Genomic DNA, 27,508 nt, shown 5'->3' with positions numbered 1-27,508 from the left:
TACTAGAGCTTTACAGCTACTTATTTAGAGCACTACAACAGCTACACGATAAAATATTCTCGAATTTTCATCATTGTCGTTTTCGTTTAAAGAACTTGGTAGATGATCAAAACCTAAACAACCCAAATTCAAATAAATTGTAGATTGGTCGGATTCAATATGGGTTGCGGCTAAATATTTGATTCATAACGATGTTTGCCAATTCCAACCTAGGTTCAAAGACGAATTCGACATAAACAAAGGCCAGATAATGAAATGAATGTGCAACAAATATTCGAGTTGTTTTATTTACAGTAAAACCTACACTGGCCCATAACTGAATTTTTGTAACATTTGACAAAAGTAGGCATTGAGTAAAGCAGTGGTCCTCAGCCTAACCGATTACAAGGGCCATCTCAACGAATTCAAAATAAGTCGCGGGCCGCAAGATTTATGAGGATTAATTTTAGCAGCTTTCAATGGGATTGCAAAAATCACTATTTCTATGCAAACGGATTATACATTTCTGGGAACTTTATGATCAAAGCAGTAGGTTTGAAAGCAAAGATATAAGTAAAGAGAAACAATACCAAGTTTTCGATTTATTATGATAGCTAATATAAAATAATTCATGACGGAAAATCTCTCCTTGAAATACTTTTTAAAAGCTAGGAACCTAGTACACTTTACTCAAATTCGATCAACATTTCACTTACACTATTGTGGACAATGTTTTCAAATTTTTCGATTAATAATGCAAAATAGTCTCTCTAGAGGTTTATCTAATATTTTTAAAGGATCGATTTTTATTAAATTTTAACATAACTTGAATTTTACTATGTATTCGTTACATTTTTTACTTTTACGAGTTAAAAACAGTAACGGTAAATTCTTCGACAAATTTCAAAATTTACACAAACCAAAAAAAAATTGGAACATATTGAAAAAAAAATTGGAACACATTCAATCAAATTTGTATCAATTAAAGTTGTACATTTAATTGAAATTGACAATTATGTTGAAGATACATGCATAGGTCTCTTATATTTCGAGATAAATCGTTTAAATATTTTTCGCAAATTCACTCCATTGGATTAATATTGTTTTTAATCTCTTGATTTTTATATTTTGAAAATGTTTACACCTAAGCAATTTCAGAAATGCTGTGTAAATGTTATACATATCGGACTATAAATAACTAGATTTATCCCACAAAAGTTGACCATTTTTTATGGAAGGTCGAAAAAAGTTGCAAATGTATTGTCCAATATTGTACATCTCTTTGCATTTGGGCTCCTCAACCATTCAAAAAGCAATCCATATTCAAATATTTCAAATAACATAATCTTCAAAGGTTTACAGAAATAGGAGACATTTTTGAAGTCAAACTAAAAAAAAAATCTTTGTAAAATATCAGCTTTCTGGGGACGACGAAGATACTGGTTCAAAAAACTGAAATATGTACAGCAGAGATATTTTTAGAGATTTGAAGATTTATTGCAGGCTTTCAGCCTTCCTTTTAAAATTCAAAAAATCGGGGTTTTCAGAAACTTTGAACCTTCGAATGAGTCAAAGCAAATTCCTATTATTCCATATTCCTATGCCAGGAAGATTGATGAACGCAGACACATTTTACATGATTTCAATGGCAAGACTTTCCAGGAGCAAAGTTGCAAGAGTAAAGGATTAAACATCAGCATGAATAAAAATTATAACATGCGGGCCGCATCACATTAATAATCAAAATCCATTCGCGGGCCGCACCAAACCTTCTCGAGGGCCGCATGCGGCCCGCGGGCTGCAGTTTGGTGACCACTGGAGTAAAGTGTAAAATGTGCTTTTTATGGCAGTATGCGAGAACACTCAAATTTCTTAAAATTACCAAGAAAATCAAAAGTGCTTATTTTAGGCTGAAGTTTTGTACAACTCTCATCACATAGTACTAAGTGAATGGTCAAAAAATAATTCTGATAAAGATTGCATTGATACTTCATTACGAGGCTCATGTATAAGCTAAATGGGACTGTTATGCGATTACAATTGCCAATGTGGCAAAACAACTTGGTATTTTTTCTAACTTTCTAGAACAATCTCACAGATTGCAGTTAGAGATCGAAAGTATTTATCATTTGGTGGCTCTCCACGGTATTAACTCGAAATTGTCCAAAAATGTCGAATGTGAAAAATATGCAGTTATGGGCAGTGTATGAGTCGATGTTCCATGGCTCTTCCTCGACTCATGGATAGGGTTGTCGCAAATTAATCGATTATTTCGATTAATCAATCAATCGACTCACTAATCGATTAATTTTTCATCGATAACTGGCTCACTTAATAATCGAGATTATCGATTAATTGACTTCGATTATTTGACGATTTTTCCAAAATAAAATGTCCAATTCAAACTACGGTGAAGTTTTCTTGTAAAACACTGAGTTGTGTAAAGCTAAGTTGCTGTTTCACTCAAGAAAAGTAAAGAAATTTCTTTACTAAATGGGTCAAGAAAATTCCCACAGAGAGTCCCATTTGAAATGACATTTCTTCTCAACTGCGTACTGCGATCAGAGAAATGTAATTTCCTGATTATTTCTGGGAAGAAATTCTCCTCGCATAGAGATAGGTGATTCCTTTTCTTGTCAGTAGCAAACCAGCCACACCAGTTTTCCAAGATCATCGGTGCGAGAATTGTTTTCGATAAACACAGTTCTATACTACTATACTGCCATGAATCGTGAGGCAGTCTCATCTGCTTTTTTGTCCAATTTTAGTGTATACATGTTTTGAACTTATATTCCTATGACCTTTCAGCTACACTAACGAGACTGCATAATTTGTTCGTAAAATTTTTAAAATAAATACCAAGTCGAATTGTCCTATAATGTACTACATAACTACATAACATGGGTTGTCATTCACCGGGCGCTCAGCCACCCACGGCAGACGCACGTTTGCTCCTTCCTCCCGATCGCGCTACCTGCTCGGTGGCACATTTTACTGATGTTGCCCAACTACCGAAACGCAAACGAAAGCCACCCACCGCTGATTCAAATTAGCCGTTTCTAAAGCAAAACTTCACAAACATATTCCCTACGTTTTCACGTTCATTTTATGTAGTAGAAAAAGATGTTACTCGACGGTAACACACAAAAAAAAACAGTATTTAAATTGCGATAACTTTTTTTGGTTCTCGATATTTTTGCACTCTTTTTTTTACATATTCTCAACAAACTTTTCTATTTTTGGATTTTGTGTCGGTATTGACCATTGGTAATCTAGTTTTGAATATAATCCGGTATTCCTTGGGGGACCGACACTTCTCATATAAAATTTCTTAGGCCACTTTTTTGTTTTTAGTCGATTTATAAAAAACAAAATGTGGGCTATACAGTGTCAGGTAATAAAGAGCTTCACTGAAAAAATAATTCAAATCGGTTGAGTTCCCTTCGAGAAGTCCAAAACTACAATATGATGTTTTTTAAGTTTTCAAGATCTTGTTACGGCCGCAGTCGTACCAAAAGCATAAAAGCTTATTACTCAAAAAACGGTTGCACCGTTGTGTTTCATTTTTTCACAACAGACTCTCGTCAAAGTATAGTTTTAAAAAGCCAATAACCGAACATTAGAAAAATCTGTAACTTGAGATATGAACGTGGGTCATTGGCTACGCGTCGTTCCCCCAAAGAATTTTTGGAATATCTCCGGATCCAGATGACCAATGATCTAAACAAATACGGATTATTAAAATAGAAGAGATTTTTGAGAACTTGTGGTGGTGCAAATATATTGAGAAACAAAAAAGTTATAGCAATTTCCATATTTCTTCATGGCAAAATATTGAAGCTGCTCGTATAGGGGTTAAGAAACCTCTGACACAAAATGTCTTAGGGAATCTTTGGCAGACTTTTTGAAAAAAAATCGCGAAGGAAACAACTGAAAAAATCAACTTGAAAAAATTTCTTGAATATTCATATAGGCATCTCTGGAGGGTTTCATGTGGACTCCTTGGTAGTTTTGCTGGAGGAATCTCATGAAATTTTCTAGAGAACTCCATGAAAAAATCCTTCTGAGAATTTTTTCAAGGGAATTCCGTGAGGAATCTTGAGAAAAATTTTGGGAGAAATTACCGTAAAATATCCTAGAGGAGCCTGAGGTAAATATCTGGGACAAATGCATGGATGAATCTTTGGAAGCATGAATGATGGTGAAATTACGGGAGAAATCCCTAAAACAAATCCTGTCTGTAGCATCCTTGGTAGAATTCCTAAAAGAGTCTCTGGTAGAATTTCTGCTGCAATTGTTTCAAAGCCAATGGTAATTTTCGCTCTCAATGCATGTTGTGATTTTCTGTTTAATACATAACCTTTACAAAGGACCAACAAAAAATATCCAGGTTTTCTGAGGAAAAGGGAAATATCCAGGTCTTACTCCAAGAATTCTGACTTTTTTTTATTAAATTTTTTTAATGAATTCTTAAAGGATTGTATTCTAGAAATTTATCCAACATTTCCTCAGGGATTTCCTTGAAGATTTCTCCAGCATTTTTGCCTGAACATTTTTACGGGTCAAAAGTATCTAGAAATTTATTTTTAAACTACCGTCTAGCTACGATTTCCTGTTAATCAAAAAAAAATCTGCACATCAAAAGTTTGTATATTTTTTCCAAATAATTTTAAGCGAACTAGTATACCCAATACGAAGCGTCGCACACAGGGAACAATTAAAATTTGTTATTCTCAAAATTCTCAAAAACTGTGTTTACATATGTCATGTAAGGTCGCCTCGTACCATTCAATATGAATATTTCCGCGCGTCTAGCTTTCGTCATTAAAATTCTCTTTAGAATTTACCCCCAGTTTTTTTTTTCAAAAAATAATCCAACAATTTCCAAGTCGAGTCTAGTACATGGCACTGAAGACGGCCTTACAGTTGAGGTCGAAATATGCGTATCTGTCAAAGGGTACAAAACGCTAGTGGAATTAAATAGTATGGTACTAAATTAAGTTTTTTATATACTAATAATTTCTGAAAAACATCCTTGGCGTTTCTCTGGTGACATACTTAGAAAAAAGACTGGGAAATTTCATTTCTATTCAGATGAAATTCCTAGTAAAAATCATGACATAATGCATACAGTAATTCAAAAAGTAACACTTATGGTAATGTCGCTAGAAAAAAAAATCTAAAAACAATACGTTATAGACATTTCTGGTCAGATTTTATGATTAATCGATCTCTTCTTCTTATTCTTCTTCTTATTATTATTATTATTATATACGATCTTATATCCTCTATTTTCTGCTAAGTTACTCTTTGTTTTCTTAGCTTTTGTTTGGTTTCAAATTTTTTTTTTTTCTGGTTCCAGTTTTGGTGTCTTTTTTAGGAAAGAACTTAAAAGTTCCAGTCCTAACTGCCATTACTGCATATTTGTAACATTCGACAAAAGTAGGCATTAAATAAATGGAACACCAAGTGTGGATTTTATGTAGTATGGGAAGAAAGTAAAATTTTAAAAATTACCATGTACTCAAGTGCTTAATTGAGATTGACATTTTGTATAGACAATATTGCATATTGGGAGAATAGTCAGAAAATAATTCTGATAGAAATTGCATGGCTACAACATTACGAGGCTCATGTATAATCTCAATGTGACTGTTATGCCGTTAAGCGATTACAACTGGCAAACAAATTAGTATTTTTTTCGAATATTTTAGAACAATCTCACAGATTTCAGTAAGTTAATCGTAAGTGTTATTCGTTTGATGACTCTCCACGGTATTAACTCAAAATTGTCAAAAATGTCGAAAGTGACAAATATGCAGTTATGGGCAGTATACCAGTCCTAGTAAAGAGTTGACATGAGAGCGGGTCAACGGATTTGTATTTTTTCATTGATGCATTTGTTCCAGAACTCAGACGCATGCGAGGGGAAATTCCATAAACTGTATAGATAACGTTAGGAAATTGTGTGTTATAATTTGTAGAATAAACCGCCATAAACGTGCAGTATGCCGGATAGCTAGGTTATAATGTAGAAAAAAGCAAACGCATAGATTAATAGTAAAAATTCTATTTATCTTTACCGTTCTCCTCCTTGCAGAATTGTGAAAAAATATTCAGAAGGTAGAAAACTCTGAAGTAACCTAAACAGAGCTTACCTGAGAAAACTGAGTATCGGTATTAAATATTAGATATAAAAATTTCTTGAAATATGAAATAAAAGTTCATTCGAAAATCGTGCAGAAACTCATTTCAAAATCTCCTTAGAATTTGTTAACAATTCCGTAAACATTTTTAGTGGTTCTGATAGATACGAATTGTTTTACAAATTCTTTAAGTTACTCCCTACAATTTACCATAAATTTCAATGGAAGTTCGATCTAATTATTCTCCAGGATAAGGGAAGCAAAACAGAAATTTTCTACAAAGCTCGTTCATGCATGTTCTGCATAAATGGGCCAGTTCTATGTTTTTTTTTCATTTCCATAATGGAAATCATGAGAAATGGGAAAGGAAAGATAAGCTTCAGAATTATAAGTGTAGGCCATTGGTTCAACGAAATTGTATACTAATAACATACTTAAATTCATCTTGATTAAAAAAAAAAAACAACTTGAGAAGAAACAATTTACTAAGCCATGAACCTCAGCTTCATGCTGCGAAAATTGGATAAGTTCTCTTAAATTTTAAACGAATTTTATCTTGCATGTCCATTCGAATTCACAAGAATTTATCTATTAGGAGCTATTTTTAAAAACTGTTTTTCAATTAAATTTCGGTCAAGTTGAAACGGGTGGGTTACATGAAATGTAAAATTTCGTAATAATTTAAAATTTTACTACAGAAACATTGTGCGTAACAAATGAAACCAACTTTAAGGAAATAAAAACCTGCTAACACTTATTGTCATCATTTTAAGACTTAGCATTTCATTTTGCCCCACCCGTTTAAGCCTATACTCCGGTTTACCTTATAGCAGTAAGAACTCATATTTACAGAAAAAATGTCGATTAATTCGATTAATCGAAAATACTAGTCGATTAATCGTTATCGATAATCGGTATTTCTGGACTGTAATCGATTACCAATTAATCGATTAATTGAGATTTTGCGACAACCCTACTCATGGACGCATACTAAAATCAAAATGTTATGGCTAAAACGATGGTCCCTTAAAAACAGATTTCCAAAAATTACTGTACCATGTCTTGATATTTCCATGAGGCGATGGTAACTCCTCCCTAATGGTTCCCTCCCTACTGTGATTTTAAATGATGACAATATATTACTGCAATATTCGAGAATTTTCGATAAGATTATTTTGTAATTCCTAGAATTTTCTGGAACTTTTGAAATATTTCACAACAGAAGAAATACTACAACAGCATTTTGAGCTATAATTATTTCAGATTAGAACATAAGAACAGCATTAAGGCCACGTAGTAGATTGAGTATGGTCAGAGCATAAATTTAGGCGATTTTGCGGTCAGCACTTTAAAAGATTATACATAGCTTTTGTTTGAACGTGGCTAGCCACGTTGGGTAAGCTAGTTTATATATAGTTTAGTAATGAAAATTAATAGTTTTCATTATTGGAGTCGATTTTTAGAAAGATTCCAATTGATTGGTGCAAGAATCTTAAAAATCTATGCAGGCGTTCGTAAGTTATTAACAGTCAAAATCTAACCACCTTTTCGTGACGCGAGCGATTTTTAGTTTTTCGAAATTGTACCCCAGTATGTTGCCGTAAGACGTTATCCACGTCAAAATAACTTTTGATTTGTTTAACACAAATTTATCCATTTTGAAATAAATAGCTGAACTGCTACTGTGTCATGGGTCTGATATTATAATAAAACTAACATTTTCCAATTTATTATTTTTTTATGGTAAATCTAGAATTGGTGTATCGTTGCTTGGGAATTATTCCAGTGATATCCTTGAGCAGCGTTTTAATTTTCAGAAAAGTCGCTAATTACCAGTATTTAACCTTGTTTTAAGGAGCCTTTTTTGTTTCGTAGAAAAGCAGACTGTTATTTGCAAATAAAATCATGAGTTATAAGCTTATTAACTTTTTTTTAGGTAGATAACAATACAAACATATTCATTATTACTTATTCATCTGGCGTTTAACGCAGGTACGTTGAGTGATTTTTTTTTCACAAAACTTTTTCTAGAAGAGAATTTAATTGTTGTGATACCTTTCAAACCATAAAAATCCGTCGGATTGTTAGACGGAGTTGATTTTCTCATAGGCAGAGGCGAAGCCCATTGATTGCCTGCATTTAAAAAAAATAATCAATGAATAATTCCGTTTTTAACTATTCTCAATAAAAAAATACAATCTATTTTCTGATTCAAACTCATTTATCACTTGAAAACACAATCATATTTGACGGTTTAAAACAAAATCTTTGAAAAAATAAATTTCAGTTTGGACTTAAAAAATTTGAAGTTAGAAAAACTTTTTTCCCTAAAATATGCCCAATTTGCAATGTATGGATGAATTAAGAGTTTTAATCAAAAGATTCAAATATTTTATGCAATCATTTTGATCAAATTCATTTATACTCGATGTTAAGTTTACCGCATGTGCTTCAACAATGCTTAAATGAATCAAAAATACTAACGTAAAGCAATGTAATGGAAAATGTATCAAATTCTCTCGGTATTCAAATTGACTGTTGTAGTGCTTTTAAATTGCTGTTGTAGCGCTCAATTAAACTTTTCGATGAAACATTTCAAAGCGTTACTGACAGACAGACAACTCGGGGATTTTATATACCGTAAATTCGGGTGAAATTGATCAGTAGGGTGAAATTGATCACTGTGTCACTCGATTTTATTTCTTCCTATTGGAGCACATATATCAATGTAACCTGCAGTGAATGAACGTTGTTTGTCGTAAGTATGTCCAAATTGTGTGTTGTGAAGTTTTTTTGCGTTAGAAATGATCATTTCTATTAAAATAATGTAAAATTTCAAAATCTTGTACGGTGCAGTGTTGACAAACATCAATAAGCTTCTAGTTCTAGACAAGGATTAGGACATAGTATAATCCTGAAAGTTTGTGAGAATACTTAAGATATATCCCCAAACTAGATTTCATAACCAAACCTCGTACCAATTCGTTGATTTGGTTGAAATAATTGAGTTTCTGGTATATATCAGGAAATTCTTAGGAAATTGCATACATTTAGGCGTTTTCTGCGTTATTCTTGAAATTTAAACATTCATTATTTCTATAAATATTGTATTGTTAAGAATTTGGCAAGCATATTCGGATTCAGGAAGCTTCAATTTATTAAGTAAAGTTGTTTTGAGAACTAACAATAATGGCATTGATAAGTGATCAATTTCACCCCGAAATGAGATCTCCCGATTTTTTATTTTAGACATATTTTTAGCACTAAAATTACATTTGTTAGAAAATTTCGATACTTGAGTCAATGAGGCTCACCTTCATACTTGTTTTCCTGCATTCAGTTGTTTGTCATTGTCAACATTATAGAAAGCAGACTAGAAAAACCGTGAAAAGTGATCAATTTCACCCGAAATGACGGTATATGATAATGGGTAAATATCAAGGCATGTCTTATTTTTCAAAGAAAAGCACATTTTTCTTGCTGTTATAAGGCTTTGAAGTTTACATGTACCGTAATCCGGGGTAACATTGATTCATTTTTTTGAATATTTCTTAAATATTTCGTTCGAAACTGTAAATATCGCTAATTTTATATTTTTAAAACAAGTACTGCCACCTATTGCTCGTGATTATGTACTGTATTTTGTTTTCGAAAATTTTAAGCATGTTTAACAAAATGTTTTTGGCAATTTTTAGATTTAGCCAATATGGGGTAACATTGATCACACCATCGTTCGGTAATATTGAAAATATCATTATTTACTAAAATCATGGTCCCTGAAGTCGAATATGAAGGCCAAACTCTTATAAGTCATTTACTTTTTTACTTATTTTAAAATTAAAAACACCTTGAATTGTGGAATACGCCTAAATGTATGCAATTTCCTAAGGAAATTCTTCACGCTTCATAATAATTAGTGAATTATTTTTATTGAACATATTTATGAAAATTTTGACAACGGAGTCGTTTTCGGCGATGTCATTTTTAGTAACAACCGCATTTCTCCTGCTCATATCGTTTACAGAACTCATGTGAGACATGATTCTTTTATAGTGTCATCCATAATCATGAAAATCATTGTTTACAAAAGTTGAAAAATTTACGCATGAACACAACTTTATTTTCGCAAAAACCTTATTGTTTATTAGCTCGTGATTAGAAGAAAGAGAATCGCCATTCATGCATTGAAAATATTTCATCAACAAATGTTGATTCGAGCTTTTTACGAAGAGGGTCATTGCGATCAATTTTACCCTGCTGATCAATGTTACCCCGGATTACGGTACCGTAATTTCGGGTTTTTCTTGTCTGTTTTCAATAATGTTTAAAATGCCAAACAACTGAATGCAGGAAAACAAGCACGACGGTCAGCCTCTCTGGCTCATGTGCCAAAATTTTCTAACAGATGTATTTTTAGTGCTAAAAGTCATGCCTTAAATTAAAAATCGGGGAATCCCATATCGGGGTGAAATTGATCACTTGTCAATGAGATAATTGCTATTTTTTTGCAACGACTCTCCATCATGAATATGAGCTTTCTGAATCCGAATATGCTTGCTAAATTCTTAATAAAATATTTAAAAAAATAATAAATAGTTAAGTTCAAGAATTGCGATAAAAACGCCTAAATGTAGGCAATTTCCTAAGGAAATCCCTGATATCTAACAGAAATTTAATTATTTCAACCGTATGAGCTAATTGGTACGAGTTTAGAAGATGAAATCGGGCTCGGGGATATATTTTAAGCATCATTACAAACTTTACTTACTTTGAATAATGCCGTTGTCGTGTAAATGCATGCTAGAGCGATCAGAGTATCAACTTGTCAAACAAAGAGCTAAAACTAATCAGCAACAGCTTAGTTGATGTTTTTATTTGGTAAGAAATTGTCGATCGAATCGAAATACGCACACAGAGAAGACTGGAAAAATGCTACCGCCGCCCGACTCGAGCGACGGGAACCTAGGTAAATCTTTGTTTGCCATTTATCTCCGTTGAAAACTAATCAACCAAAATTATAATTGATAAATAAATAAACAATTAATAGTAAAATGTCTCTGGTTGTAACTCTTTTACGTCGAATGCATTGTTGTGGCCCTGAAGAGGGCCCTTTTGTTTGAAATTGTGCTGCAATTCAATTTAAGCGCGTTCTCCACGGATACGACGAGTCAGCTGGATGTCCTTCGGCATAATGGTGACACGCTTGGCGTAGATCGTGCACAGGTTGGTATCCTTAAACAAACCAATCAGTTAGGCCACTCGCTTCCTGCAGGATCATGATGGCCGAGCGCTGGAATCGTAGATTGGCTTCTACATTTCCCCGAATACCACGACAAAGCAGAAGAAGTTCTCCATGGTGCGGAACTTCAGCGAGTATCAAAAAGAGATCATGCCAATCATCGTGACTGGCAACTTTAACATCGATTTGAGCAAAGAGGAGAACATGGAGTTCGCAGACTTCATGGAGAAGTACCTCCAGCTCAAACTGGCTTCGGAACCCACTAAAGCAACCAATCTTAGTGGATCATGCGTGAACCTAACGTTCAACCGGAATATTTGTTTAGGGAGCAAGAGTTACCGCTCCTGCTTCTTCTTCCATCGACTGATTCTATCCCTGATTCCAACCAAACAAATAATATGCCCAATTTGCAATGTATGGACGACTTTTAGTAAATTTAATTACGAAACTTTTTGCTTAAGGATGATCAAAATCTTTTTTTTAAATCGACTTTAAAGTTTTGAATCATTTTTTTTTTTCAGTGTAGAAAATGTTTTTTTATTTTTTTTAATTTTTTTTCAAAAACGTCAGGAAATTTCACGACAGTTCCCCATACAACAGTTTTTTGTAGGTCTTACCGTTTAGAGTTATACGGGTTTATAAAAAAAAGTAAAAAAAAACTTTGACCCTTTCCAAATGTTCTAGAGTCTAGATCGATTTTGAAAAAACAAAATATACAAAGTATCTTAGTTACACATACTTTTGACATCCAGAAAGTTTCATTGAATTCTGAAGGGGTGCTGCCAATCGCGTGTCGAGTTGGCGTGAAATCCGTCAGATATGTTTTATTAACCCAGTTTCAAATTTGAGTTGAGGATGAAAATTCATTTCCAGAGTAAAAATCGCTCTTTTTGTGAACAGGTTGGCAATTTCAATGGAAATTGCTTACATTTAGGCGTTTAATGTGGTTTATTCTGTAAATCACAAAATTAAATTCTAAAATTAACTGATTTATAAACAAGTTGTAAATTTTGAACTTGGTTCTGATTTAGTGATCCCATCCCCCCATCCAGTACTGGTTTAAAAAATATCTAGATGATAATAATTGCATCCCACCAGATTTTATTGAACAAAATCGCTCAAAGTGATCAACTTCACCCCATTGCACGGTACGTCTTAAATAAATATTACAAACAACCCTGAAGGAATAGAATCACTACAACAGCAACTTATGATTTGCGGTGACTATAAACTTTTTAGGGTAGCATCTCGAAAAAGTATGCAAAGAGTAAGATGGGCTTCTTTTTGATGAGAATAGTTTACCAATCTCCGCGTCGAAGTAAAAAGTCTTCGTCTTAAGCCGTCAGTTCACTCTTTGCCTAGTGTGCAAATTTTTCCACACGCATAAACTAACACTTCAATATCCACTTGACACTTCAGATGTTTTGTCATTGTTGAGACCGATGTTTGCATGTTGGTTTATGCGTGCGGAAAAATTTGCACACTTGACAAACAGTGTACTGAGGGCTTTAGAATATTGTTTAACGCTTCTCAGTGGAGTTGCTTGGTCGTTCATAATCCTCCATCTACCGTATGGTCAGACCTGTTCAGTCCTTCCTACGCTCTTGACTATTTATCCGACAACGACTGATGCATTGGGAAAATCTTCAACGCAAACTGGACTATACTACAAGCGACGAAACTAATCTGTCGTTAACTATCGTCGTAGCGAAACACAGTAATAAAATTTTATTATCCTAATTGAAAGCGAACGAACCGTTTAGGCTCATGCTAATGCTGTCCCGTGTTCATGTTTCTCCTCCGCAGGTCTACCAAGTGGTGTTTTTCACGATGCGTGCCGCTATCTCACCTCTGCCGGCGGCGTGGGCTTTGGAAAAATCTACAGACGGCAAGGTTTACAGCGCATGGCAATACTTTGCGGCAGACGACGACGAGTGTCGGGAGCGTTTCGGTCTGGCAGCTCACAGTGCTAACTACATCTTCAAGAACGACTCCGAAGTGATATGCTCGACGCAATTTTCCTCCGTAGACCCGCTCGAGAGTGGTGAAATCAACCTTTCGCTCATCACCGGTCGACCAAGTGAGAAAACGACTTCACAAGAGCTGCTCAATTTCACCTTGGCTCGCTACATTCGGATTCGCCTGCTGCGTATGCATACCGCAGTGTTTCGAGATGGCGTCAGTGCCGACAGTGGAGTGGACATTCAGGCGCAGGCGAAACGAAGCTTCTACACCATTCGTTCGCTGCGGATCGGTGGGCGGTGTTTCTGCTCCGGACATGCTGCAAAGTGCAAAGCCAACGATAATAACATAGACAATCAGCCGCGGTGCGAATGCATGCACAACACTTGCGGGACCCACTGCGATCGGTGTTGTCCGTTGTACAACCAGAGACCCTACCGAGTTGGAACGCCGTTTCAGGCTAACAAGTGTGAAAAGTGTGAGGTGAGTTAGATTTTTGAAAATGTTGTTATGATTTGATTAACCTTTCCGTACCCAACGTCAGTTTTCGAGCATTTTTAAATCTTCAATCAGCTGTTAAAAAAGACAATTTACACCGTCTTCAGCACATAGGCTGCACAGACTGAACGATCACTAACATTAGGCAACGGACAACACGAAACACCCAGTACCGTAAAATCGGGTGTAATTGATCAGAAGGGTGAAATTGATCATCGTATCACACGATTTTATTTATTCGTAGTGGAGCACAAATATCAATGTAAGTTGCAGTAAATGAACGTTGCTTGTTGTAACTATTGTCGAATTGTGTGTTGTGAAGGTTTTTTGCGTTAAAGAATGTTTATTACTATGAAAATAACGTAACATTTCAAAATCATGCACGGTGCAGTATTGACAAACACCTATGAACTTCTATTTATAAGCAAGGATTTGAACATGGTATAAACCTGAAAGTTTGTGAGGAATACATGAGATATATCCCTAAACCCAGATTTCATCACCAAAACTTGTACCAATTAATTTGCTCATATGGTTGAAATAATTGAATTTTCTGTTACATATCATTGAATTCCTTAGGGAATTGCATACATTTAGGCGTTTTCCGCGTAATTCTTGAAATTTAACTATTCGTTATTTATATAAATATTGCATTGTTAAGAATTTTACAAGCATATTCGGATTCAGGGAGCTCAAATTTATCATATAGAGTTGTTTTGAAAACTAACAATAATGGCATTGACAAGTGATCAATTTCACCCCGAAATGAGATACTTCAGTGCAGGAAAGTAGGCCGTTTCATGACAGTTCTACGTGATGAAAAACAGCCTATTACGATGAGAAATTGCAAAAAGCCTTTTTCACATCAAGTAAATGGCATCCTACTGTAAATTCGAGTGAAATTGACGGATAGGATAAAATTTATCACTGTGTCAAACAATTACTTGTTTGTCTTAAACTATTGTCAAATTGTGGAATGTAAAATTTTGTGTATGAAAGGAAGTTTTATCTATGAAACTAATGTAAAATTCTAGAATCATGTTCTGTGTGGTATTGACAGACATCCATAATCTTCTAGTTCAAAACAAACATGGTGTCTGCCTAAAAGTTTGTGAGCTTGCGTAAAAAGTATCCACAAAATAAATATCGTTAAATTTCGTATCGAATTGCTCATTCTATTGAAATAGTTGAATTTTTCTTAGATATTAAGGTGAAGATGAATCGAAGCCAAACTTCAAATTTTCAAGAGCACGGATCTGGAGAACTAAACTTCCGTTTGAGCTGAAAACTTAATCGATTGGTCACTAGCTGGTGGTGACCAATCGATTAGGTTTTCAGCTCAACGTATGTTTGGTTCTCCAGATCCGTGCTCTTGAAAATTTGAACTTTGGCTCGATTTATCTCACCTTAAGAAATTCCTATTGAAATTGCCTACATTTAGGCGTTTTCCGTGGTATTCCTGTTAATTAATTGTTGATTATTAAAAAAAAGGTTGGGTAAACATTCTTTAAGCAAAGATAGCTTCAATAGTGGAGGTTTTGTGTTTTAACAAGTTTCACACAAATAATCGACTATGTGTTATATTCATAACATGTACATTGCGAAATGATACTAGCAATAGAATAATATCCATGAAATTCAATCGTAAAGCTTTAAAAAATTAATAGCATAAAAATGTTGTGCCTTTGCACTCATAGTGGTGCATCAGTAACCATAGGTCCCACAAGAAATCAATGGATTGCACCAGACAAAGGACCATGCTAAAACCATACCTCCACTAAAGGACCAGTGTGGAATTTTTAATTAGTCGTGATTAATTCAAAGGTATAAATAAATAAATGATAGGATTTGTAATCTTTCTACTGATACGGTGAAATCACAAATTTCATGATAATAAATCTTCGAGCTGTTTAGTGAAATATCTATAAGTAAATAAAAAGAAAACGAATTTAGCACTATACCATTTAATTCCACTAGAGTTTGTATCCTTTGACAGATACGCGTATTTCGTATGCTTCCGAAAACATTGTAATGGAATATGGCACAAATATGTACAACTACCGCAAAATATCTATTAAATAACAGTGCATTTTATAACTTAAGATCAGCAATTGTGACGTTCATCTTTAGATTCCAATACACTTCTAATTTACAAAGCTTATTTCAAAAAGAAGAGGATGTTTTATGCCTTTCGAAGAAGAGGCTTTTTCCTGCTCCGCGGCTACAAAGCAACGCCATGCTGAAGGTGTCTGGGTTCAAATCCCGGTCAGTCCAGGATCTTTTCGTAATGGAAATTTCCTTGACTTCTTTGAGCTGAAAACTTTATCGATGAATCACTCGCTGATGGAGAACAATTGATCAAATTATCTGCACATAGTTCTTTTGGGTTCTCTAGATTTGTGCTCTTAAACATTTGATGTTTAACTTCGTTTTATCCTCTCCCTACATGAAATGTAATTCAATACTCAAGCACATTTCGATTTCGAAACATGACTAATATTCCAATCGATTTTATTAGTTATAATCTTTATATTATTTCAATGTAGAAACAAGAATATGGAAAACAAGTTTGAGAAATATTTGAAGGTTGTGCTCAAGATAAAATTGAAACAAACGGTAAATTGGTGACAATTGAAGTAAAGAAAAATCAAGTGAAACAAGTTTTTATTTTTAATTGTTGATTTCTGAGAGATTGAATCGTAAATTGCAACAATATGCTAATAATGACAACATAGAGAAATAGTCTAATGATAGGTTCAACACTATTTTGAATGTCATGAAGATAAAATTCAATAAACTGAAAAATTTTCGAGCAATCAATTCTCACTATAGGTATTCTCCCCCTCCCCCAAACTCCCTCCAGAGGGGAATTCTCCTCGGTGGAAAACCATAGATTTAGTTCAACATTGATCTATATTTGTGAGTGATTCATAACTGTGAGGTAACTATACACTACGAATGAAACCAACACGCAGCAACAATAAACATTGTGCTCTGCTATTCCTGTTGCAACAATTCTGTTCCGCAGTAAAAGTTTATGACTACTTGCCAAGAACTTTTTTAGTGTATTAATAATTCCAAATTGTTGAATAACAATCATCAAACAAATTGGATTTTGTGCTTAGAATTTTGATTAATCGCGAGTTGAAATGGTTGCAACAATGTTGGCCACTAAGTTAGTCATGACAATTTTTTTTATGATGGTATCCCAATCCGCAAAAGTTAGGATAAATATTGGACAGCATACAACTTTCCTGAATGAAGAAATAGCCAGATGAATTAAAATGCACATAAATAAAGTCTGAAAAAAATACAGCAGACCTGGCCTGAAAATTTGTTTGAAGATCTATTTGGGGTTGCGACTGGAAGTTGAAAACGTAAATTCTTGGTTGTCGGCTATCTCAGTCTTAATCAGCAAACGTTTTAATTTATTTTACCCGACGTTCCGGCCATTTGTTGTGGCCTTTTTCAAGGGAAAAATGGTCAATAGTTTTTGTCCTTATTGATTTAGCTGTTCTGCGTGTCGAGTATTGTTTGAAGATCAATATCTTGTTCTCAACATTTCGATTTTCTGTTAATATGTGGATAAAGACATTTTAAAAATTTGATACACTTGGCTTGAATGCAATCAATGTGAATGTTGGTGTTATATATTTCTGGAAAAATTGAAATGATCACTAGGAAAATTATTTGAAACAAACATCTTCGACCTCTTAATCTAAAAACCACCAAAAATAAATGATAGATAGATGACATAGTTCATGATATTGCTATTAAGCATTTGTAATTTTAGACCGTCATAAATGATTTAAAGACTTGTAAATGTGCTTTTCATTGGTTAGCAATGTTTAAACATATTATATGATTTTTTTCTCTTACTATCAGAGCTTGATTATTTTTCTTATTTATATAACTTGAAGTTTTGATTCGGAGTTTCAAAACTTCCTCCAGAAGGTGTATGCACCCAAACATATTGGAAATTTTCTTCAGTAACTGAATAATACAGGATACGCCATCTTTTACGTCGATATGTGAGATATTTTTATTTAGTATGGCCCTTTACAATTTATTTGGACGATTTCATGGAAACACAATCAACCAAAGGCAGCCATTTAGAGGACACAGTAAAATGAGTTTTTTTTTTGTTTATTTTTAAAGCTTGTCAGGAGATTTCGCAATAATTCCGGCAAGAATGTTTGCCTTTAACTCGTCAATGGTCCGTGAATCAGTGGCATACACTTTGCTTTCGAAAAAAAAACTCAAAAAAAAATGAAGTCAAGGAAGTTAAATCAGGATCCCAAAATTCAAATCAAATGTCCCTTCTTTCTAACATCAGACATCCATTGCATTTTCTTTGTAAAAACTGAACAAATTGTTTCGCAGTGAGACCAGAAGCGCCGTCTTATTGAAGCCAGTAACCGACAGGACCATTTTCACGAAATTAAGTACAGCCATAATGAGTCAACATACAATGATATCGATTTCTATCGACGCCGGGCCAAACAGTCACTACTTGGTTATGGAATGACGTTTCTAAAGTGTGTCATTTTTGCCTATTAATACCGCCAAATTATGCCTGTTGACCATGCTATTTTCAAGGATATGAACATTGAGTTAGCACAACTAAAAGACTATTTTCAATACAAAGCGTTACATCGTTATCGTACTGAACAGATGTTCCCAAAGTATGTCTAACCAAATCAATCGCTTGATAAATGACAAAGTTAATCAATGTTTATATACCGATATAAAAGATGATGCACCCTTTAGGGTCGGTGTTCCCTTGGTATACAGTCCCCTATACTGCCCATAATTGCAAAACAGTCACATTCGACATTTTTGTCAAAATGGAGTTAATACCATGGAGAAGTCAATCATATGATAAATACTGTGCGATCAACATAACTGAAGATCTGTGAGCTTGGTTTCTCGAGATATTCGAGAAAAAATACCAAGTTGTTTTGTCACATGCGGTAATTTATCACCCAATAACAGTCACATTGAAGATTTTGAATGAGCCTCGTAGTGGTGGTAGCAAATGGATTTTCTATGCACAATTATGTTTCTTGACAATTCACCTAGTAGATGCGATATGAGTTGTAGCAAAATTTCAGCCTCAAAATAAGCATTAGACAGTTTCACAAAAAACAAAAAGTGTCTGGGATTCAACCAGCTCACACCCCTAGTACTGGAGTTGCAATACTAAAACAAACTACCAGGTCAAATTTCATGCCAATTTGGAGAAGATTAGGAGGTGCCTCAAGCTCGAATCTTGTGTTTTTTGGCTAATTTTTTACATTTAAAAAACTTCTAGGCGGAAGAATTTGGAAACAACGAAAAATCAAAAATAATACCACTAGTTTGAAACGTATTATTGAGTAGCTTTAACAACTTCTGAGAACACTGTATGCTATTAAGATGTTTTTGACCTCATAAAATTGATATCTGTTCATTAAAGTTACCTGTAAAAACATACATTTCTCTACAGTTTTTGTCTACAGATTCTTAACCTCATGCCTAATCATAAAAGTTCAACCGTAGTATCATTCCTTTGTTATTTCCGAACATTATTGTAGTACATCATTTTTTTGTATCCGAATTACAGATAGAATTGTAAAAATTCGTCGGAAATACGACATTCCCTCATTCCCCTGCATTTAGAGCTGCTGCCAAATGGCGCAATTGCTGACAGTTACAAAATTGAACATAGTTAGCTTTGCTTTTTCAATGATGGATGATGATTGAAGAAAACCAGCTATCAAATGTCATCAACACAGTCGTGTTTCAAACAACATTCGGCATTTGATGCCAAGCAATTACGTATGTGATATAGCCCCGAGGTTAAGCTTCTCGACTACCGATCTTGAGGATCGGAGTTCAAATTATGATTCTTTTTTTCGAGTGAAACCAATTATTTTTACAGAGACAAATGCTCCGTCAGGGCAAAGTCTCTTAAAAAAAAGGTGAAACCAATGTTTATTATATGCAGCATGGAAAAAGGAGTAGGGTAGATGTACCAATAGTGGAGGTACTAAGGCACGATTGAACTTCATTCAAACGCCTAAATTAAAGAAAGCGCAATTAATGTACAAACTAATGTTGTAACGGGAAGTAACGCCCATTTACTCAATGAGAAAAAGTAATTTCATCGCAGTAATCCACGGCATGTCAGTGAAAAATAATACCTCCACTATTGGTACACTGTTCCTTTAGTTGCGGTATATTTTTAATTTGTGTTCCTATAGTTTGCGGTATCCGTTGTTTTCTTATGGGATCCTCCACTATAGGAACACTTTACCGCAACTATTGGTACAAGTAAGAAAAGTTTTAGCAATTTTTAGTGATATTCATCAGTTTTCAGGCAATTTGAACGCTCTTTTCAACTATTCTGTGTATCGAACAAGCCAATACGGTCGATTGGCAGTGTCGGTTATGTGACTAATGCAATAAAAATCAGTGAAACAGCACTACCGCAACTATAGGAACACCCACAACTAAGGGAACACTTACCTAAAGGCGCAAATCACCACTTGAGCATTTCTCTTCATTCACTTAGAAGTGGGAGATTTTGTGATTAAGACTCAGACACAATCAAACTCTGATCCTCAAAGATCAGTAGTCGAGAAGCTTGACCTCGGGGCTATATCACATATGTAATTGCTTGGCATCAAATGCGAATGTTGTTTGAAACACGACTGCGTTGATGACATTTGATAGCTGTTTTCTTCAATCGTCATCCATCATTGAAAAAGCAAAGCTACTATGTTCAATTTTGTAACATGTCAGCAATTGCGCCATTTGGCAGCAGCTCTAAATGCAGGGGAATGAGGAATAACGTATTTCCGACGAATTTTTACAATTTATCTGTAATTCGGATACAAAAATGATGTACTACAATAATGTTCGGAAATAACAAAGGAATGATACTACGGTTGAACTTTTTATGATTAGGCATGAGGTTAAGAATCTTGTAGAACAAAAACTGTAGAGAAATGTATGTTTTACAGGTACTTTAATGAACAGATATCATTTTATGAGGTCAAAAACATCTCTAATCGGCATACAGTGTTCTCAGAAGTTGTAAAGTACTAATAATACGTTCAAAACTAGTGGTATTTATTTTGATTTTCGTTTTTTCAAATTCTCGTTAGAATTTTTTAAATGTAAAAAATAGCCAAAAAACACAAATTCGACTTGAGGCACCTCCTAATCTTCTCCAAATTGGATGAAAATTTGACTGGTAGTTTGTTTTAGTATTGCAACTAGTACTAGGGGGTGACTGGTTGAATCCCAGACATTTTGTTTTTTTTGTGAAACTGTCTAATAAGCATTTTTGAGTTCCTGGTAATTTTTAAAAATTTTAGTTTCCTCCCATACTGCCATAAAATGCACACTTGGTATTCCATTTACTCAATGCCTACTGTTGTCGAATGTTACAAATATGCAGTTATGGGCAGTATAGTCGCACTAGTGGCTTTTAACGGCCGTTTTGCTATAATTCGTTCCAAAATATTTTTTGACATGAAGGTCAGGAGATATTTATCCATTGAGTACCATTGATACACAGCTTGATTTGTTCAAAAATTATCGAATCATTAGTTTTGATTAAAATTTAAGCTCCCTTGCGCCTACAGTAAACCTATTGTTCCTAATAGTAGCACTACTGAGATCAAATAATTTTTATTTTACGAAATAATTCATGAATTAAGAACTTGTTTTGACATTAAACGAAAGCTTTTGATGCCACACTTTAAAGGAAAAATATAAAAGTTTGGTAAAATACGGTTTTGTTTGGATTTTGCCAATGCGTGATGCTAGTGCTACTATAGGAACAGAAATTAGAAATAGTGCTACTATAGGAACATGTGTTCCTATAGTTGCACAAGCGATAATAAATACAATATATGAGTGTTCATTGTATTCATATTTTTCCCACAAAGCCAAGATAAAAAGCTTTCAGATGATGTTAAAAATAATGATGTTGGCGTTATTTTCCGATTTCATACGAATAATTGTTTCTTAGCTATGCGGCTATCGACCCTACATCAATAAATCCGATATATGCTTGAAAACAAATCTCTATTATAAGAGCTTCTAATATATCATTAGTTATCTAATCGGCCTAACAAATGAATGAGTAAGGTGAGGGGGGCGGTAACGGCAGAGACCGATTTTCCTTTATCGATTTTGGTCTATAGCAAATTACTTGGCCAGGCGAAGGTTTTCCACTGTTAGTTTTTATTCACGTCCCATTTACTTTTCAAGGGATTAAGGCTTCTTTAAAACGTAAATACGGAAGAAAACTGCTGATGAACCTTTTAAGGGGCATATTGCCGGTTTGTTTTGAAATGTCAAGATTCGGACCGTTTACAAAAAACGTCTTGTACACTTTTTAGAAGCTACCTGGCAACAGAAAGATACATGTATTGAATGACCAATCAAATAAATAACACCTTTGACTTCAAAAACCATAGAAGTAATGCATTTTGGGGGCCTTCCTTAGCGAGTGGTTAGAGTCTGCAACTACAGAGCAAAGCTATGCTGAAGGTGTCTGGGATTCGATTCCCGGTCGGTTCGGGATATTTTCGTTAAGGAAATTTTCTTAACTTCCCCTGGGCATAAAGTATTATCGTACCTTGCCACACGATATACGAATGCGAAAATGGCAACTTTGGCAAAGAAAGCTCTCAGTTAATAACTGAGGAAGTGGCTCATTGAACACTAAGCTGAGCAGCAGGCTCTGTCACAGTGAGGACGTTAATGCAAGAAGAAGAAGAAGAAGAAGAAGAATAATGGTCAGCCCCTATTGTATGAGTTTTACCAAACCAACCATCAAAATAGCACCTCACCTCCTGACGTGTTTTTTAAGCTCCCTTGAAACATTTTCCTGAATTCCTTCTCTCTAAAAACGTTACATAATTTATGGATGGACCTTTACATGTAATTACATGAAGCACAGGGTTGTCATGCGGACGAATTTTTTGAATACAAGCACCATAAATATTTCTTTTCAATTTTGTTCCAACATTTTATTCAGCAAACAATAAAGAACATTGTGTGCCCAACTGGCCGCACAAGATTTTGATACGAAAACTAGTACAAAAATATGTCTTAACCTTTAGAAACAGAAAAAATCGACGTCAATTCTTAAATAAAAGAATATTACTGACTGCTTTTGACAACAATACAATGTTGTCACCTAAATTGATAAACAATATTTAGTACATTCACTAATTAATGAAAAAGAATTTCGCAATTGTCGGATACATTTTCAAGTAAATTTTATTGTTTGCCTGTTTTCAATCAAAATAAACTTTTTTCGATTAGAATCCTTCAAAAACATGTGTAGATTAAGCGATCAATTTCCAAGCGTTAGTAGCAGTGGCGCAACCAAGGTGGGGGGGGGGGGGGGTGGTGGTAGAGTGTTTGGGGGTCAACCCTTCCCCCCCCAGAGCAGATTTGTTTTTAAAGAATAATTTCCAAATACATATACTATTTAATTTAACATTACAATCCAAAAACATCGGACCAGTACGTTGTATTAACAGTAATGTTCTTCAAAATTGATGCTTTTGAATAGTATGACCCCCAAAGAGTTTTTATTAAATTGAAATTATCTTGCTTATTCTGATAAATAAACAGGTTTTTGACGAGAAGTTTGTCATAATACATGCAGATATGCATGCATATTGAGACCGTTTGACCGTATTGACAGATGATTGATGCAAATTCCGATGCCTCAAAAATCTCAAAGTTGGTTCAGCGTTTAGGCGAATTTCATAGCTTTCGGAGCACGTGAATCACAGGAAAAGCAATACCTTAGTTTTGATGATTACAAATAAAAATCCTGAGAGAGATTATTGGAGAGAGCGGTTCCGATCCTAAGTCTAAAAATCACAAACATTCGTCTACAAGCTGCAAATGCTGATTTACCTTCGAAGAAGTGCTAATAATAATCGCAATGGTTCATACTGCAACCTATAGCACTTGAAGATCATAATGTTTGTTGAAAAACTTGGAAAACGTATTTAGGGGGCGTAGAGTGATTGAACGCTATCACGCTAATCAACGCCAATTTTCATAAAGAACGAAATATTCTTTGGAATTCGAAAGTTCTTTTATCTACCATCACCGTCCTTAGGAAAACTGTTGGGAAATTTAGCCAGGTACAACATAATCCCTTTGGCTAGCGGAGTTAGTTTATATAGAAATGTATGTCTAGGGTGGACGAGAGAAGCTTAGGTTTGCAAATGTTGTTTCGTTATTTATTGATTTTAATCCAGAAAAAACATCTGCCCAAATTTTTTTATCCCGAATAACTTTTACAAAAAACATTACTTTTATGTTTGCAAAACCCCCCCTAAAGCCAAATCCTGGTTGCGCTACTAGCTAGCAGGTACTATAATTAATTTGTGAAAAAATAATTAGAAAATGCGTCAAGTTTGGACCCGCGTCAAATATGGTACGTTCACGGTAAAACATTAAATATACTAGACGAGAAGCATTTTATCCTCACGCCATTGACTACCTATGAGCGTTATAAGGGAGACTCAATCATAGGATAGAATCTTTGCATAAAACACATACGCTGAGATTAAGATAAGATTAGTTCAAAGCAGGCTTGTTTAAATCTAGTGCCCGTACGATTTTGGTAACACAGAAATGCATATACAAAAGAATGACCAATACAGTTAATCTCAATGTTTCTGTGGGCATTTTTAGGGCTTACCATGTTCAAAATAGATTAATTTATTTTTGTGATCATTATTACGCCAATAAAGTTGCAATAAAATTAACCGTTCGATTTTAACATGGTTTCGTTTTAGGTAACATGAAACTTTTTGGCATGTTGCCAAAATCAAACGGGCACTGTACCAAAATTGGGACAGGGCTTTACTGCCCATAACTGCAAAACAGTAACATTCGATATTTTTGACAAATTGGGAGTTAATACCATGGACAGTCATCAAATGATAAATACTTTTCGATCAACTTACTGAAATCTGTGAGATCGTTCTAGAAAATTCGAAAAAAAATACTAAGTTGTTTTGTCACATTGGTAATTATAACCGCATAACAGTCACATTGAGATTATAAATGAGCCTCGCAATGAAATTTTCTATCAGAATTATTTTCTGACAATTCACCTAGTATGCGATATAAGTTGTACAAAATATCAGCCTCAATAAGCACTTTTGAGTTCATGGTATTTTTCAGAAATTTTAGTTTTCTCCCATACTTCCATAAAATGCACACTTTGTATTCCATTTACTCAATGCCTACTTTTGTCGAATGTTACAAATATGCAGTTATGGGCAGTTTACTGCCCCACACTGCATATTTGTAACATACGAGAAAAGTAGGCATTGAGTAAATGGGAGTAACAAGTTTGTAGGGGAAGAGCATTAATTTTCGACCCAGCACTAGTTTTCGACCTATTCATACGATTTCTGCCTTCTTTGTATGATAATCCGAAAATTGGCACAGAATTCTTGTAGGCCGAAAATAAGTGTTTTTCCCGTAGTTCCTTTTAGTATGGGAGAAACATAAAATTTCCGAGAATTACCAAGAACTTAACAATACTTTACTTGAAGCTGGACTTTTGTACAGATCATATCGCATATTAGGCTAATAGACTGAAAAATTCCATAACTACTAAATTATGAGGACCATGTATAATCTCAATGTAACTGTGATGCGCAATCTATATAAATAAAAATGGAATGGTATTTGTATGTCACGAAATGGCTTACGAACGGGTCAACGGATTTGAATGATTTTTTATCCGTTTTGTTCGTCAAGGGTTTCCGACGTGTTTGTGTGTATTAAAATCCCAGGATATTCACCGGGAAAGTTGAAAAACGAGAGTGCACGGAACTGTCATTTTGTATGGGACGATCCATAAGCGTTTTTCAGCAGCCTACTTGATGGCAAGACGAAGTTTGCCGGGACCACTAGTCAGAAATAAAAATTGTCACAAAATACTAAAGTTAATGCAATAATGACTATTTTCTTTCTGCCTCTCTTTCATTCTGCTGTGATTTTTTTCACTAACTGGCATTTCGACTGGGTTGAAGCTTAGCGATGCTTCAACCCAGGCGAATAGACAAACAGGAATAAAATTCTGCAGAATGAAAGAGCGGCAGATAGAAAATATTCATGAATTACTAAAATTTAGTCATTCTGTGACTACCCGTGTTTCTGAGTGCGGTTTTATTTGGCAATGTGACAAAATAATTTGCTATTTTTTACACTTTCTAGAACATTCTCACAGATTTCATTAGGTTGATCGAAAGTATATGGTTTGTGGACGATTCATGGTATTAACTTGAAATTGTCGAAAATGTCGAACCGTATTGAACTTTCGGAATCCTCAAAAATAGACGTCGGGTACCTACACAAATATTAACTGTCGAATATTTTATTTCCATTTCAGTGTAACGGCCATGCCAAGGAATGTTATTACGATCGGGACGTGGACGAAAAGGGACTTAGCGTGAATGTCCGCGGGAAGCTCAGTGGTGGAGGCGTCTGTATGAATTGCACCAAATTTACCACTGGCATCAACTGCGAAAAGTGCATTCCTTTTTATTACCGGCCCTCGGAGAGAATGCCAAACGCAGAAGAACCATGTGTGCCGTGTAATTGCAGTGCAAAAGGATCTACTGGTGAATGTAATCCGATTGGTGGCGAATGCGTTTGTAAGAAAGGATTCACGGGTTCCAGATGTATGGAGTGTGCTCCCGGTTATCATGGAGAAAACTGTACGAAATGCCTATGTGACATAAAAGGAACAATGCCTGGAGGTGAATGCGAGTCACATTGTCAGTGCAAGTTGCACGTGGAAGGGAAACGGTGTTGATCGATGCGTATCAGGATACTTTTCACTGAGAGCCGATAATCCTGAAGGTTGTTCGAAATGCTTTTGCTCAGGAATAGGACAAACTTGTTCGAGTGCAGATGTGAACAGTTCTAGCTATGGTACATTGGAAGGCTGGAGTGTTACGGATTTGGCAAGGTCAAGAATGGTTTATCCCACGAGAGACAACGAAACGGGATTCATGGTTATTGGAATGTTTGAGTTGTCAGAAACTGAAGCCGTGTATTGGTCCACCCCTAAGGGGTATTTGGGGAACCGATTGCAAAGTTATGGAAATAAGTTTGTTTTCAAAACGTCTTGGGTGATAGTTCGTGGTGATACAAGTGGCAAGCCAACCACCGGTCCAAGTATCGTTCTTTGTGGTAAAAACGGAAATGAAAATTGCATACGGAGATGAAACATTTACTGGACCTTCAAACGCAACTTTGGAGATAGTTCTAAAAGAAGACAATTGGTAATCATGTGCCGAAAAGTGTAAGAGACATAGTTACACGACTGAAAAGAACTGAATATCACGGTGATCCAGTGACAAGGGCACAATTCCTATCAGTTCTTATGGACGTCGAAAATATCTTGCTGAGAGGAACCTTCCACACCGATCAGGTGGAAAAGCGTTTTGGAAGCTGCCACCTTACATGAAGGAAGCACAGAAACCGAAGTTTCCGTTGGTGAAGTTTAGTGGAAAAGTGCGATTGCCCCTCCGGGCTACACCGGCCTGTCATGTGAACAATGCGCATTTGGACATGTGAGAATCTATGAAAACACAATCACCCACGAAAATGTGGCCAAGTGCATCCCTTGTAC

General features: G+C 35.0%; 1 protein-coding gene across 1 annotated transcript; it reads left to right on the top strand.

Moving 5' to 3' along the window:
• The first annotated feature begins 13,179 nt into the window (after positions 1–13,179).
• Positions 13,180–26,686, top strand: LOC110680776 (laminin subunit alpha-1-like). Its single transcript, XM_021856560.1, has 2 exons — positions 13,180–13,809; positions 26,261–26,686. Exons 1-2 carry the CDS (start codon positions 13,195–13,197, stop codon positions 26,684–26,686), a joined length of 1,041 nt encoding a protein of 346 aa, XP_021712252.1. The 5' UTR covers positions 13,180–13,194.
• The last annotated feature ends 822 nt before the right edge of the window (positions 26,687–27,508 follow it).

Source organism: Aedes aegypti, unplaced genomic scaffold, assembly GCF_002204515.2.
Source record: "Aedes aegypti strain LVP_AGWG unplaced genomic scaffold, AaegL5.0 Primary Assembly AGWG_AaegL5_hic_scaff_1816_PBJ_arrow, whole genome shotgun sequence".
In the NCBI taxonomy this organism is placed as follows: domain Eukaryota; kingdom Metazoa; phylum Arthropoda; class Insecta; order Diptera; family Culicidae; genus Aedes; species Aedes aegypti.
The sequence above is the reverse complement of the archived record's forward strand: the minus strand, read 5'-3'. Positions and strand labels throughout refer to the sequence as shown.

Coding starts and splice junctions, on each gene's coding strand:
- LOC110680776 (XM_021856560.1), top strand. CDS start 13,195: ATGCGTGCCGCTATCTCACCTCTGCCGGCGGCGTGGGCTTTGGAAAAA. Junction 13,810..26,260: donor ACAAGTGTGAAAAGTGTGAG/GTGAGTTAGATT, acceptor TTTCCATTTCAG/TGTAACGGCCATGCCAAGGA.